The 15,017-nt window shown below is 32.0% G+C and overlaps 1 protein-coding gene across 1 annotated transcript; it reads left to right on the forward strand.

Annotated features, from left to right (window-relative positions):
• The first annotated feature begins 10,971 nt into the window (after nt 1-10,971).
• LOC109177289 (serine/threonine-protein phosphatase 7 long form homolog) lies at nt 10,972-13,573 on the forward strand. The gene is made up of 4 exons (XM_019326600.1): nt 10,972-11,124; nt 12,429-13,273; nt 13,415-13,502; nt 13,550-13,573. The coding sequence occupies exons 1-4, from the start codon at nt 10,972-10,974 to the stop codon at nt 13,571-13,573; spliced, it is 1,110 nt and encodes a 369-aa protein (XP_019182145.1).
• Nucleotides 13,574-15,017: the final 1,444 nt, after the last annotated feature.

Raw genomic sequence — 15,017 nt, forward strand, 5'->3', positions numbered from 1 at the left:
AAGCTGATGGCTCTATAGAGCGTTTTAAAGCCAGATTAGTCGCGAAAGGTTTCACACAACAGTTGGGAATCGATTATATAGAAACATTCTCACCAGTGGCTAGGCTTACCACTATCCGAACCTTTCTAGCTACAGCTGCATCCCATGGCTGGATCATACATCAACTTGATATAAATAATGCTTTTCTCCATGGGAATCTTGATGAAGAGGTCTACATGAGCCTTCCACCTGGCTTTCAAGGAAACAAAACAGGGCAGGTTTGTAGACTATTACGATCTCTTTATGGCCTCAAACAGGCTAGTCGATAGTGGAATTCAAGATTAACTACTGCCCTGATTAGTAAAGGTTTTGCACAATCCAAATTTGATCCTTCCTTGTTTACAAGAGGACATGGTACGCAGTTCATTGCCATCTTAGTTTATGTTGATGATATATTGGTGACAAGCCCTCAGATGCTATTGATTAATGAGCTCAAAGTTTTTCTTGACAACACATTCAAAATTAAAGACCTTGGCTCTTTGGGTTATTTCTTGGGGAATGAGGCACATACTACCAGCAGGGGTCTAAATATATGCCAGAGAAAGTATGCCTTAGACATCCTCTCTGAGTCAGGGTTTCTGGCTTGTAAACCTGCTAGTACTCCCATGGTGGCAGGCCATCAGCTACGAACAGAAGGTGGTGATCCTCTTGCAGATCCTGGCTCTTATAGACGTCTGGTTGGTCGTCTTTTATACCTCACGGCCACACGACCAGATATCACATATGCTGTGCAGCAGCTCAGTAGACTCTCCAAAGACTGATCACTTAGTTGCTGCTCATCGCGTTTTATGCTATATAAAGAAGGCTCCTGGCCAAGGCTTGTTCTACCCGAAGAACAACGAAATGCAGCTTCACGTATTCTCTGATTCCGATTGGGCAACATGTCCAGAAAGTCAAAAATCCATCATGGGTTTTTGTGTTTTCCTTGGCTCAGCTCTTATATCTTGGAAAACAAAGAAACAACCGACAGTTTCCAGATCATCTTCCGAGGCCGAATACAGAGCTCTTGCAGCTACTGTATGTGAAACTCAGTGGATTAAGTATTTGTTTGGTGATTTGCAGGTTGAGATGACCAGACCAGCCACTCTCTTCTGTGATAGCAAGTCCGCCATTGCTATTGCGGAGAACCGTGTCTTTCATGAGCGGACGAAGCACATCGAGATAGATTGCCACATAGTTCGGGAGAAAATCAACCAAGGTCTCGTTAAGCTTCTGTATGTCTCTTCTTCCGGCCAAATTGCGGATGGTTTCACCAAACCTTTGCCGGTGTCACTCTTTCAAGCTTTCCTCTCTAAGCTAGGTGTTCAGAACCTTCACACTCCAGCTTACGGGGGGTAACAAAGGGAGACTAGCATGCAGGGTGGTGATCGAAGCTACTACGTAATAAAGGGCAGTGTGGTCTTTGCTTCAAGAGGTGGTTACAACCGTTTTTCCCGCCTCCCTCCTTTGTTATATAAGAGCTAGTCGTCTTCTTTCTGCATTTGATTAGACTAGACACACAGTGTAAACATCACCCCAAATAATGAAAACATATTTCTCCGTTCTTCACATAACTTTGTGACCACTCCAATCAAATTAATAGCTAATGTCTAGATGTACGCATGCGGTACTATAACTTTGAAGATTTTATTTATCATTGTTTAGTATTTTTATAAATTAGGCAAATGTGCTCATTCTCTAACAACTCAGATAATTATAAGAATGAATTGATATCCTAATTTATTTGTACTGAGATATATTTTTTGTCTAAATATATAGCAATTTTTCCATTTAATTTTAAAAAAAAAAACATAATATCACCGATTATATTTACACATTATTGAAACCTCTTTGTAGACGACATTGGTAGTGGCAACACAATCTTGTCCATCCTCATCTAGAGCTAACACCTTCAGTCCATCGGGACGGGTGACTCGGGTGAAAATATATAATGGTAGAATATCACTCAATTAGTGATCCTTTTATATTTTCAGTCAATTAGTAATATCAGATTCATTTTCAGCCAATTATTCTTTTTTATGCATTTACTATGTTACTATTGATGATGTAGATTATAGATACTATTATTGAAATATTTCTGTTCCATTTTTATTTGATGATGTATAATATTATTATTGAAATCTTTTCTTTTCATTTTAAATTTTTGTTCCATTTTTTATTTACATTTACTATTTTTTAAAATATATCTTAACTATTGATGATGTAGAATATTATTATTGAAATATTTTCTTTCTATTTTTAATTTTCCTTTACTTGATGATGTAGAATATTATTATTGAAATATTTCCGTTCCATTTTTTAAAATTGTGAAAGATTTATGATATAATTGTGATTTGATTTATTATATTGTGTAATATTATTGTGACAAATTATAATGTAATAATTTGACCATTTATTTTTCCATATTAGTCCATTATGGATCTTTTTTTCAGTCAATTATGAATATTTTTATTTCTTTTTCCAATTAACCTAATTTCCATTTCTTTTTTTATAATTTTTAATTTTCAGTCAATTATCAATATTCATTTCCTTTTTTCAATTTACATAATTCTCGTTCCATTTTTAATTGATGATGTAGAAAATTATTGTGACATATTTATATTCCTTTTTTTAATTTACGTTCATTTTTTAATTTACTATTTACTATTGTTTGGGCTGGAAATCAAGTAAATATGATTTTGTTTTTTAATTATAGTATAGGTATAGATATAGATTATTTATTTATTTATTTATTATTATTATTATTATTATTATTATTATTATTATTTATTATTAAGTTAATTCGGTTTCCTTTTTCATTTTTTCTTTTCTATTGTTTGGGAAGAAGTGTTTGGGCAAGAACGAAAGAAGGATTTTGTTTTTAATAATAAGTATAGATAGGTTTTTAGCTTAGTTATCATAATAACCGGCCTATTAGTCAATTATATTAATGGTGCGTTTGAAAACTGGAAAAATGATTCCATAAATTATTTCCTGGGTGTTAAGTGTTTGGCTTGAGAGGGAAATTTTCTGGAAAATGACTTCCCCTTTTTTTTTTTTCTAGAGGAAGTCATTTTCCATTTGCATCAATGGAGTAAACATATTCTTTATCAAATTTGCTCCAAACTGCTAAAAACTAAAATAACACATACACATTTTGGGGACAGATTAAGATTAATCTTTTTTATTTGATAAAGATTATTTTCATTAATTAGTCAATATTCATAATATTCCGTGTATTAATTAGTGTGTGTGTGTGTGTGTGTGTGTGTGTGTGTGTGTATATATATATATTACATAATACCATATAAGAAATACACGTTAATTCAAAAAAGGTACACATTAATACCCAATTCTTTAATTAGTCTATATTCATAATATTCCGTGTAATGTTAATTAATTAGTCAAAAAAAGGTACACGCTAATACTTAATTCATTCATTCCGTGTAAGATTACCATAATAATATTTTCATAATTAATTACTCTATATTTTACCAAATTTAAAATATTTTTTATTTAATTGACTTATTTATGAATTAGTTCAAACAATTCCGTGTAATATTACCATAATAATATTTTCATAATTAATTAGTCTGTATTTTGACATATTTAAAATATTGTTTATTCAATTGACTCATTTATGATTTGGTTCAACCAATTCCATGTAATATTACCGTACTAATATTTCTATAATTAATTAGTCTATATTCTGCCATATTTAAAACATTTTTTTATTCAATTGACTCATTTATGATTTGGTTCAACCAATAATGTGTAATATTACCATAATAATATTTTTCTAATTAATTAGTCTATATTCTGCCATAATTAATTAGTCTATATTTTGGGATATTTGAAATATTTTTTATTTAATTGACTCATTTATGATTTGGTTCAACCAATTCCGTGTAATATTACCATAATAATATTTCCATAATTAATTAGTCTATAATCTGCAATATTTAAAATATTTTTTTTATTCAATTGACTCATTTATGAAATGGTTTAAACAATTCCATGTAATATTACTATAATAATATTTTCATAATTAATTAATTTATATTCTACCATATTCTTCTATAATTTCAACTACCATAGTTATTTATTCTATAGTCTAAATATTTTTTATTCAATTTACTCATTTAAAATTATCCGAAACTACATACTTAAAATTATATTTCTAACTTATTTAAGTTTTGAAATTTCGGAGTAAATATCTAATCGTAAATATTGATTTTTTTTTACCATCTTAAATTGGTGAGTGTAATATTACTGTAATATTACCATCTTAAATTGGTTCAAAATATTTCGTGATTAATTACTCCAGGATTTTTATTACCATCATTAATTATTTCGTAGTCTACCATAATTAAATAATTTGACTAACACAATGAGTTTGAGCGGGAAAATAGTAATTATCTCATGCGATGCACGGACTATTATTAATTTAATAAATTTTCCAATTAAATTTTTGACATCTTCTAAATTTGCAAAGAAAGTAATGATTGTGGAAACAGAAAAACGTACTTAAAATACCAGGGGGGGACATGGGATTTTAATTCCATGGAATTGCAATTCCCTCCAACCAAACTACGGAATTTAATGGCCTTTGGAATTAGGTGGGAATTAAGTGGAAAGGGAATTTAAAATCCCTCCAACCAAACGCCCTGTTAGTTCTTCAGCTCAGAATTAGTTTTAATAAAAATGTAAGTATAACTATATAATGTAATATTTAATATTTTTAAAAGTTTAATTATGTTATTATTATGTTGATTTTAAAGTTTATTGTTACTTGTATTATTATTTGAATTTGAAATAACTACTTTAATGATATAACTAACCTATTTAAATAGAATTTGTAAATAAAAATAAAAGGCAATATTTGTTGAAAATCTTCACAAAAAATTGATTCATTTGAAAAAGATTATTTATGTAAGAACTATATTTATTTTATATCTAATTTCTCATTTTTATATATGTGGAGTCAAATTAATTATAATTGACGTTTAAATGAATATATACACAAATTATATTAAATATAAAACTTTACCAATAAATTTGAACACAATAAACTTTTTCCCTACTTCATTTTGTTTTAATATATATAGAGATAGAGAAAGAGATAGAGAAAGAGATATAATAAAATATAAATACACATAATAACTTCAAAAAATATGTATAAATACATCTACTCACACAATTAATGCATTCATACTTGCTATTCTTGTTTCTATCAAAATGCATTCACACTTTGGAGGGAAAATTTTATGGATATCATTTTGCTTTAATATATATAGAGATGATTTTCAATGCACATTGCTTTGTATCGTGGAAAGAATGAAAACATTCGTGCATGTTTTAAAAGACTATTGATTATTTCTTGAAAACCCCTCTTCACAACATAACATAATAGCAATTGTTTTCTCAAATACATATACTACACAATTGTTACATTATTATGCATTTTAAATTAAATACAAAATTTATCACATAACCACATATCTGTATAATTAACCAAACAAATGCACCTTGATGTCCATTATTTAGAATCAAACAAAACAACTATTTAAGATAAACAATAGAATATGAAACAAAAACTAACAAAACAAGTAGTTAGAAACAACAAAAAAAAACAAAAAAAAAAACAAAAACAAAAACAAAAACAAAAACAAAAACAAAAACAAAAACAAAAAAAACAAAAAAAAAACAAAAAAAAAAACAAAAAACAAAAAAAAACAAAAAAAAAAAACAAAACAAAAAAAAAAACAAAAAACAAAAAACAAAAACAAAAAACAAAAAAAAAAACAAAAAAAAAAATCTAAAACTAAAAACTACAAACTTAAATTAACTTGAAAAATATGCATAGATTTTATTAGTGACAAATTATCTTGTTATACCGTATATGCCACATATATGTATGGTTCTTGAAGCGAAACTAGTAGGTTGGTTAATGAGGTTTAATTTGAATATGAGTCAACAATATAGGAAAAACATAATTTGAAATGAGAAAGAACTGGAGAAGTTGAGAAGATTAATTTAAGTGGGAGGGGGGTCAAATATTTTGAAGGAACAACAAAATTTTAAAATCCTATATAATATTTAAAAAAAAATACATATATAATATTTTAAAAATTGAGGGGGGGGGGGGGGGGGGGGGGGGGGGGGGGCACAAGGCCCCCCATGGCATACACCTCCTCCGCCATTGTTCACCATTATCTTTTGTAATTCTACTCTATGTCACTTGTAAGCATAGGTATGCCGACAATATAGACTAATTAATTATGGAAAATATTATTAACGTGTACATTTTTTTAATTACGGAATAATTAACGTGTATTTCTTATATGGTATTATGTAATATATATATATATATATATATTACATAATACCATATAAGTAATACACGTTAATTCAAAAAAGGTAAACATTAATACCTAATTATGGAAATATTATTAATGTTTACCTTTTTTGAATTAACGTGTATTACTTATATGGTATTATGTAATATATATATATATATATATATATATATATATATATATATATATATATATAAGTAAACTAATTTAGATAAGTAAACTCATTTCCACCATGTAACACGGGTTAATTGACAAAGGCAATAGTGCAATACTAAGGTAAAATTTAATATGCCACTAATGAACTTAGTACCAGTTGATGTCGCCGGTGACCGGCGACGACGAGAACTCATCAAAGACGTGCAGGCAACACAGAGCAAGTAGAGGACGAGCAGAAGACGGCTGGTCCGGTTGGAGAAGGACCATGTGACACTAGCAAACATCGGGAGATTGCAGAAGGAGCGGAGCTTTGCATTTGTTGGAGAATGAGCGGAGCATTGCATTTGTTAGGGAAGGAGCGAGTTGCGAAGGATAAGGGCTAGGGATTCTTAGTTAATTTTGGAAGAAAAAAATACGGACGGACCAACGCGTATGCTTGATCACTCCAATTTTTTATACAAATTTTTTAAATTTCATTTTATTTATAAGACTTGGGCCACTTTTTAATTTTATTTTTTTAATTTGATTTTATTTGTCAGACTTGGGCCCCACAAAAAAAATCCTAACAAGAATTCTTTGAAATCTTATTTTTCAAATAGAAATATTTTTAAACTTATTTCTCAAATAATCACTCTACGCGCATGAGAACTGCCCGACAAGCTTTTGGGATTCCCTTTGGATCTAATACGTATGGATAAAATCACTATAAATTTCTCATAATTATTTGTACGTTGACCTCGTAGGTGAACTTGTTTCAATTCCTTTGAGAAAAATCAAATCAAATTTCTCATCATTGTTCGTCTTTATTTTAGGTAATTATACTCTATTTCACTTGCACTATTTTTTGTCTTGCACAAGTGAAGAGGGCATACCCTAGATCTATAACCAATTTCTACCATTTTAGATAGTAAACTCATTTCCACCACGGAACACTACAAGAACTAATCAACTCAATCTTATCCTTCTATTATTTCTCTTTTAGATCAACTACATTAATTTGAACTCATCAGGGACCAAAGATGCAAATTTCCCATTATATATATATATATATATATATATATATATATATATATATATATATATATATATATATATATATATATATATATATATATATATATATATATATAGAGAGAGAGAGAGAGAGAGGATCCAGTGAGACCCCCTAGTCTGATGAGATCGTGAGACTACATCTTGTTCGTTTATTTTTAATTTTTAACGGTTCAGATTATTTGTATTTGGATCCCATGTGCTGATGAGTTTAAATGTAGCTAGGGTCATTGTGGTCTTTTATCACTGTCTTTATTTCTTTCCCTTATTTATTATCGCGCGTGTGTAGAGGGTTGTAGCGTTATTATTAGGATCAAATCAATTTCAAAAATTTTCTCTCACTGCCGTGGCTCTTCAGTTCGCGTCCGCCTCTTCAGTTCCTCTCCAGTCAGAGTTTTCTCCATCGTTGTGACGCAAGGGTTAGGCAGACTCCTCCGTTTTTTGTGAGTTCTTCTATCAGGCATTGAAAGCATCAAGAGGGCAGTTCTTCCGGTGCCTCTAAAGGTATTTCGAGTTCCATGTCTTTTTTGTGTGGGTTTTCGGTTTCCAGCATGGGTTTTTGTTCCGGGGTGGGGCGGGGTTTGCATGCGGGTTTTGGACGGTTGTTGGGGCTGGTGGCGGGGCGTGGCACAGTTGGGCGGTAGGGTGCTTAGGGTTTTCGTCCGAAAGCTATGTTCCCGTGGGGTGGGGTTTTTGCGTGGGGGTTGTTGACGGTTGTTGGGGGTGATGGGGTGGTGTGGCGGTGTTGGGCGGTAGGTTGCTTAGGATGTCGTCCGAAAGCTGCGGGTGTGGGTAGAGATGTTAGGGTTTCGCAAGGTGTTTTTTTCCGGTTCTTTTTTTTTTTTTAAGGTTTGTGCGTCCTTTGCCATGCCATTATTTTATTATTTTGTATTTTTAATTTCTTAGTGATGTAAAAAAATCGTTATTTTCGGTGAGCTTGAATTCATGCATGTTGTTATTTGGATAAAAGTTTTTTTATAAATGTGAAATCAGTTCGTATACGCATATGGCGGTGGCCTGTGCGATGAAGACAAATGGCATGTGCCATTTAAAGTAATACAGATGTTTAATTTTAAAAAAAAAAAAAAAAAACAGTACCCTATGAATTTACCATTTAATAAAAGCGTGTATCCATTATTGAGCAATAGCGTATGCAAATACATGGAACGCGAATTTTGGGTTGGCCGGCAGTGATTGTTTTATCCCTCTTTTTTTTTACTGCGTTTTTTTTTTTGGGGGTTGGTTCCTTTTGTTGTTTTAATTTTTTATGCAAACCTTCCTTTTTGGTAATTCTATCTATTTTAGTGGTATAACTTTTAGTCTTAAACAGGTACAACAAACTCTAGATTTTCTGACGATTTCGACCATTTTAGGTATGTGAATTCATTTACTTGGAGGAAGAATAGATTTCTCACCGTTGTTCATATATGTTTTAAGTAATTTTACTTGTATTATTTTTTGTCTTGCACATATGAAAAAAGCAAATCCTAAATTGTAAACGATTTCTACGGGTTTGGCCAGTGCAACTCACGGGCCAACCCGTATAACTCACTTTTCACCCCACCCCAAATTTATTTTAACTCACTTTTCACCCCACCCCAAATTTATTTAATTATATTTTGAGTATTTGAAGTTTGAATCAGTGTTTAAAATTAATATTTATTACAAGAATTGAACCCCAAACCTTCCAATTATTCTAACATTATAAAAACCAACTATGCTAACAACACTTTATAAATATTCTTGTGTTATGTGTTATTATTCATTATTCATGTCATTCATATATATAATTTAATATGAATTATTAATTAATATGATTAATTGTAACTTTATATAAATATTAATATATTTATATAGTAAATATAAAATTTATTTATTACATAAACTATATAAAGTTATAAAAATTTTATAAACTTTATAACTTAATAGTATTGTAATTATAAAATAAAATATAACATATAAATTATGTTAGTGTTAAATGTAAATTAAATAATAAATTGTAGTTATATTACAAATTAAAATCCAATTATTTAAACATAAATTAAAATTTAATTATCTAAACATCTATTATATATAAGTACACATGTGGAAGATTGTGAGTTCAAGCCTCAGTGGAGCCGTTATTAGCTCTTTGTGTTTCAGTAGGTTGAGAAAGTATATGAACAGATACTATATTGTAATAGAGCTAGTAGCATTCAAAAAAAAAAAAGTACACATGACATTTGTTCAAGAATTTCTTTGCGTTTAGTTGGTAAAGATTCTAGTTCTTCACAAATAGGTTTAGGGTTTGAGTTTTAGTACATATGAATATTTAGATAATTTTAAAATAATATAAATTAAAAAAAAAAAAAAAAAAAAAAAAGGGCTGGCGAGCTGGCCCATTTAGCCCCCCAGCTGTGCTTAGCCGAGTTGGGTCAACTCGAATTCAAAACGGGTTGGGCCAAGCCCGGCCCAATTTCTTTTCCAACTCATGACCTGCCAGCCCGTTTTGATGACATTAAGAGCAATCGTTATGCCATGGAATCGTGTTCACCATCGATGGTGAACACGGTCCCAAACGGTAACGGTGCCTACTGGCAACGTTATCTTCCACCAATCTTTTACTTTTTTCTTTTTTTTTTCTAATTAACAGCGCGACTTTTCTTTTCATATTCACATTTTGCGGTTTCACTTCCTCTTCGCGCAAGTTTCTTCAACACTCATAAATTGTGAATGTGCAGGCAAGGTTTATGAATGTGCAGTTATGAAATTATGAGTTTTCTATTATGAGATTATGAATTTTCTGTTATGAAATTATGAATTTTCTATTATGAGATTATGAATTTTCTGTTATGAGATTATGAATATATATATAATTCATAATTATATAACTGTAAATTCATAATCTCATAACAGAAAATTCATAATTTAATAAATATAAATTCATAATCTGAACATAGAATGCAAAACGCCGTTAACAGCACATTAACTTTAAAAAAAAAAAAAAAAAAAAAAAACGGTAAAAACGATGTCGTTTAGGACCGTGTTCACCAAGCATGGTGAACACGATTCCACGGCATAATTTGCGCATTAAGAGCTAATCAACTCGGTCTTATACTTCAATCACTTCCTTTTTTGGGATGTGAAATATATTTCAACTACATTAATTTCAATTCATATATTTTCAACTCATTTGTTAATATTTTTTCTTCAAATATGATCTCTCAATTTTTATTTTATTTTTTATTTGAGATCTAGATAAATGGATAATAAATTGACTTCGTGAAAATTTTCATTTAAATTGTATATGTGTAGTGTTCTTGCTTTCATTACATTGTTACACAATTATTTTCTTGATGTGTTCTATTTTGAAAAACAAATATTTATAAAATAATGAAAATAGAACTAAATGACTGATGTAAAGGAAATCGCATCTAAACTTCATGATGTGATTTTCTATTTTGCAAGGCGATCTGCGAATCGCGCTGCTCATGCGATAGCTAGGCAAGCCGTTTCTGTGCCAGATTGCGAGGAGTGGAATGACCACCCTCCTTTGTTTCTTGTAAACATTCTAAGTGCTGATATGATGAATTAATTTTTACCTCTCAAAAAAAAAAAAAAAAAAAAAAAAAAAAAAACTAAATGACTGACTAAGCATAAAAAATAAATCAACAAAAACATATACAATATAATTGTTACTTATGACAAAGCAATATATGGAGTATATACTGAAAATTGGAAATTTTTTTTTTTTTTTAGTACACTGAAAATTGGATACTTAATTTACCTTTTCTAAAGGTATTTTACTACCTTTATTTTGTGCATAAATCTTAATAACTTTTAGGGTGTTATTGGTATCAATCATATGTTGTGTTAAAGATATATAGTGGAAAGCAACTTAGTTTCATGTGTTATATATTGAAATTCCTTGAATGTAGGATTTTATATATGATCTTACATAATAATAATACATATATAGAAATACTTGTGATCCGATCAAAATATGCATGTAATTTATGGTTCAATTTTGCCTAGGAGTTTTTCAACTTATCAGCTATGAGCACAATGGGCATTGTCAATGTGTTTGGACGGGTAGAAAATGAGGATATTATAAAGAATAAAGGATAAGAAGTTATAAAATTTTATGAAAGTTTTAATTAGTTTATCTTATTTGGATGAGATTAGAGAAAATGTAAGGAAATATTACATGGACAAATTATGTTTGGAAATTGGGATAAAATTATCCAATTCTATATTCTATTGAAGACTATTATTCCCTTCAAAAAATTTGAGAAGAAAAGTATACGAAAATGAAGAGAAATAACATAATGGTAAAAAAAAATTGTTTATCCACTTATTTTCTTAAATATTCTTCATGTTCAATTATTTAATAGAACTTTTAATATAATGTTTATGCATACAAAGTATACACACAAACAATTAAATTAATATAAAAATTGAATTGTACACTACTGGAAATTATGAAATTTCCGACCACCTGAAAGTGATCTTAAATCAAGTCGAAAGTCTTGTTCCGACCACTTTTGGTATCTGGAAAAACCTTTGTTGCTATTTCCGACCACTTTTTGATATTAACTTGATTTAAGATCACTTTTAGGTAGTCGGAAATTCTATAATTTCTATTAGTGGTAAATCTATAACTTAATTTTGAATTTACCAAATAAAATAGGAGTGATAATTTATTTTTCCATTAGTTTATGCCTTTCTTACATTTCATTATTATCTTGTCATAGTTGTTTTATCATCTAAATAACTAAAATGTTTAGTTTCGATCATGTGTGTATGGCAGAGAATTACAATATCTGTATTTGAATATATTTTATTTCACTTGGCTTTGTATGGTAGGATATGGCACAACTTGAACCAGGTCCCATTTGTCATTCTGTTCTTACTCAGCAAAAGCCTCACAGATCTACTAAAGTTTGGAAAGAATCTCATCGCATGAATGAGCCCTTAAGGTGTTGTAGATATGACAGCTCTTTTTGGGATGCAAAACTACAATCAGATGATAGAATTATGACTTACATTCGACTGGCTGGCTTTTATGGGGTGTCAAGATTGGGATTTATAATGTTAGATTGGCCTCTAATCACTGCAATGGTGGATAGGTGGCGACCTGAAACCCATTGTTTCCAGCTCCCTTTCGGGGAAGTCACGATCACATTGCAGGATGTTGAGATGCTCTTAGGACTACGAGTTGATGGCTTGGCCGTGACGGGCAGTTTCCCCCAACGAACTAGTGAAGAGTGGTGTGACACATGCCATGATCTCCTCGGTGTTAGGCCGGAAAAAGAAGCAATTCCTGGGGCCTCTCGTTTGGTCATTACTTGTTTGCAGAACCCGATACCTCTGACTGAGCATTCCACAGACGAAGAAGTGCAACGTATGGCCCGACTGCGTATCATGCAGTTACTAGGTGGAATGTTGTTCCCCACCACATCAAACAACATGGTAAAGTTATGTTTCTTAGACCATATTGCCGATTTAAAGGGTGCTAGTGAATACAGTTGGGGCAGTGCTGTCCTTGCCTACTTGTATCGAAGTATGTGTAAGGCAACAACGAAAAGTGCAAGTATAATTGGTGGAGCCCTCATTCTTCTTCAACTTTGGGTTTGGGAGCATATTGCATTATTCTCCCCAAAAATGTTGTCATTTCCTCTAGACTTAGCAGATCGACCTAGGGGTGCCAGGTACATAACCTAGTATGTCACTTTTTATATTAATTTCTTTCAACATTATTCCAATACTATATGACTTTATTCAAGAAGCCATTAGCTAAATAACCCAAGCTATAAATATTGTACTTAACACATTATATATGTTTATTATAGGTGGTCTGGTGAACGATGTTTTGATGATGTAGCCAATCATGTCTTGAAAGCATACAGAGATCAACTTGACCATATGACTTGTGATCAGGTACGTATTATGATTGTCCGTACGGATTTAATTAAATGATTCAATAGGTAGTATTTGAGAAAAGAAACTAAGGTTCGAACATCAACTACAATATGAGAATTATATGTCTAAAGTGGACAAATCTATTTGGCTCTGTCATAGGGCAGAGCTACACTGTGGGCCCCTAAAAGTAAAGAAAAAAATGAGTTGGTGAAGTTAGTAAGGTATGTGTGCAATTTATGAAAGGTCCTGTGTTTGAATTTGTCATTATCATGATTTTAAAAAATGATAATTTTCATCATCTAAAATGTTCTATCGGATTAGAGATTCAACATTTTTGGGAGAAGTATGTACTAAGATAAATCTATGAACTTGCAAACTACTTAATTGTGCGTTTTGAGTGCAGTTTGAGTGGAGACCCTACGGGGACAACTTGGATGAGTACCCAGATTACTGCAAAGCCGGGGAGGGCATTTGGATGACGAAGTCGCCTCTGATCATGTACGAGGTTGTAGAGTGGCACCTGCCGGACCGAGTTCTCCGTCAGTTCGGGAAGTTCAAGCAGCCACCGCCGGCGAACTTCGACACAGAACCAAAACTGCACAAGATCGACGGGAGAGGGAAAGGGTGCGCAGATTGGAGCCTCCGACACGACAAGTACGTGAGAGAATGGGGAAAGCGCCAAGAAAATGTCGTGCGTGCAGTGGCTGATGATGACGACGATAGAAGTTGGGAAGGCGAGTATGATAAATGGTTTGAATTGATCGGACGTCGCATCATCACCAACCCCGTCCACCGTCCTGCTCGCGGATTCATGCCCTTAGCATCAAAACTAGAACACCTGGTAAGTTAAATCACCAATCCATTCTATTGGGCTGAGACTCGTGAAGGGTCGAGTCCAGCAATGGATGACGGTGAAGGGTCAAGACCAACACTTGCAGTTAGACATTTATTACGAGCTATAACTTGATTTGAGTCTCAGCAATAGTCAAAACTATACAAACTGTGCATTTAAGATTGGGACGGAGGGTTCAGGGTCAAACCCAACACCCTGCCTCTCCAGTAAGTTCTTGATCCTAATACATATTCATAATTTGACTGTTTTTGCCATTTATATTGGAATGCTGCAGACGAGGGTGATTCATGGCATAAGCTGGATGGCAAGGGATGAATTGGAGAAAAATACAGATATAACTGAGGGGCATCAAGGATACTTTGCCATTAATGAAGCATGTGTTGAAGCTTTGAAGCTTATTGGTGAAGAGAAGAGGCTTGAAAGTCGTCCTGATCTCTCCATCCCGCCAAGTGATGATGCTCAGGGAGCTGATGTTGCAGATGATGATGGTGATGCTCCTCCACCGGCACCTCATCGGCGTAGAGACCCGGCTGATGGGCCGCAGCCTAGAAGGGGAGGGAGGAGGAAGAAGATAAGGGTAGTTGAAGGTGCTGACGTTCAGTAATTATGAATATAGAATCTTGTCCACCTTCTTATATATGTATGTATGTATTTGGTGGTTTAATGTTGGAACTGAATAT

This window comes from Ipomoea nil, unplaced genomic scaffold (genome assembly GCF_001879475.1).
Source record: "Ipomoea nil cultivar Tokyo-kokei standard unplaced genomic scaffold, Asagao_1.1 scaffold0804, whole genome shotgun sequence".
Lineage (NCBI taxonomy): Eukaryota > Viridiplantae > Streptophyta > Magnoliopsida > Solanales > Convolvulaceae > Ipomoea > Ipomoea nil.

Bases quoted from the DNA above. Each gene is read 5' to 3' on its own strand.
- LOC109177289 (XM_019326600.1), top strand. From the start codon at position 10,972: ATGACTGATGTAAAGGAAATCGCATCTAAACTTCATGATGTGATTTTC. The intron at 13,274-13,414 runs GTACATAACCTA...TGTTTATTATAG, and splicing joins GATCGACCTAGGGGTGCCAG to GTGGTCTGGTGAACGATGTT. The intron at 13,503-13,549 runs GTACGTATTATG...ATGATTCAATAG, and splicing joins ACCATATGACTTGTGATCAG to GTAGTATTTGAGAAAAGAAA.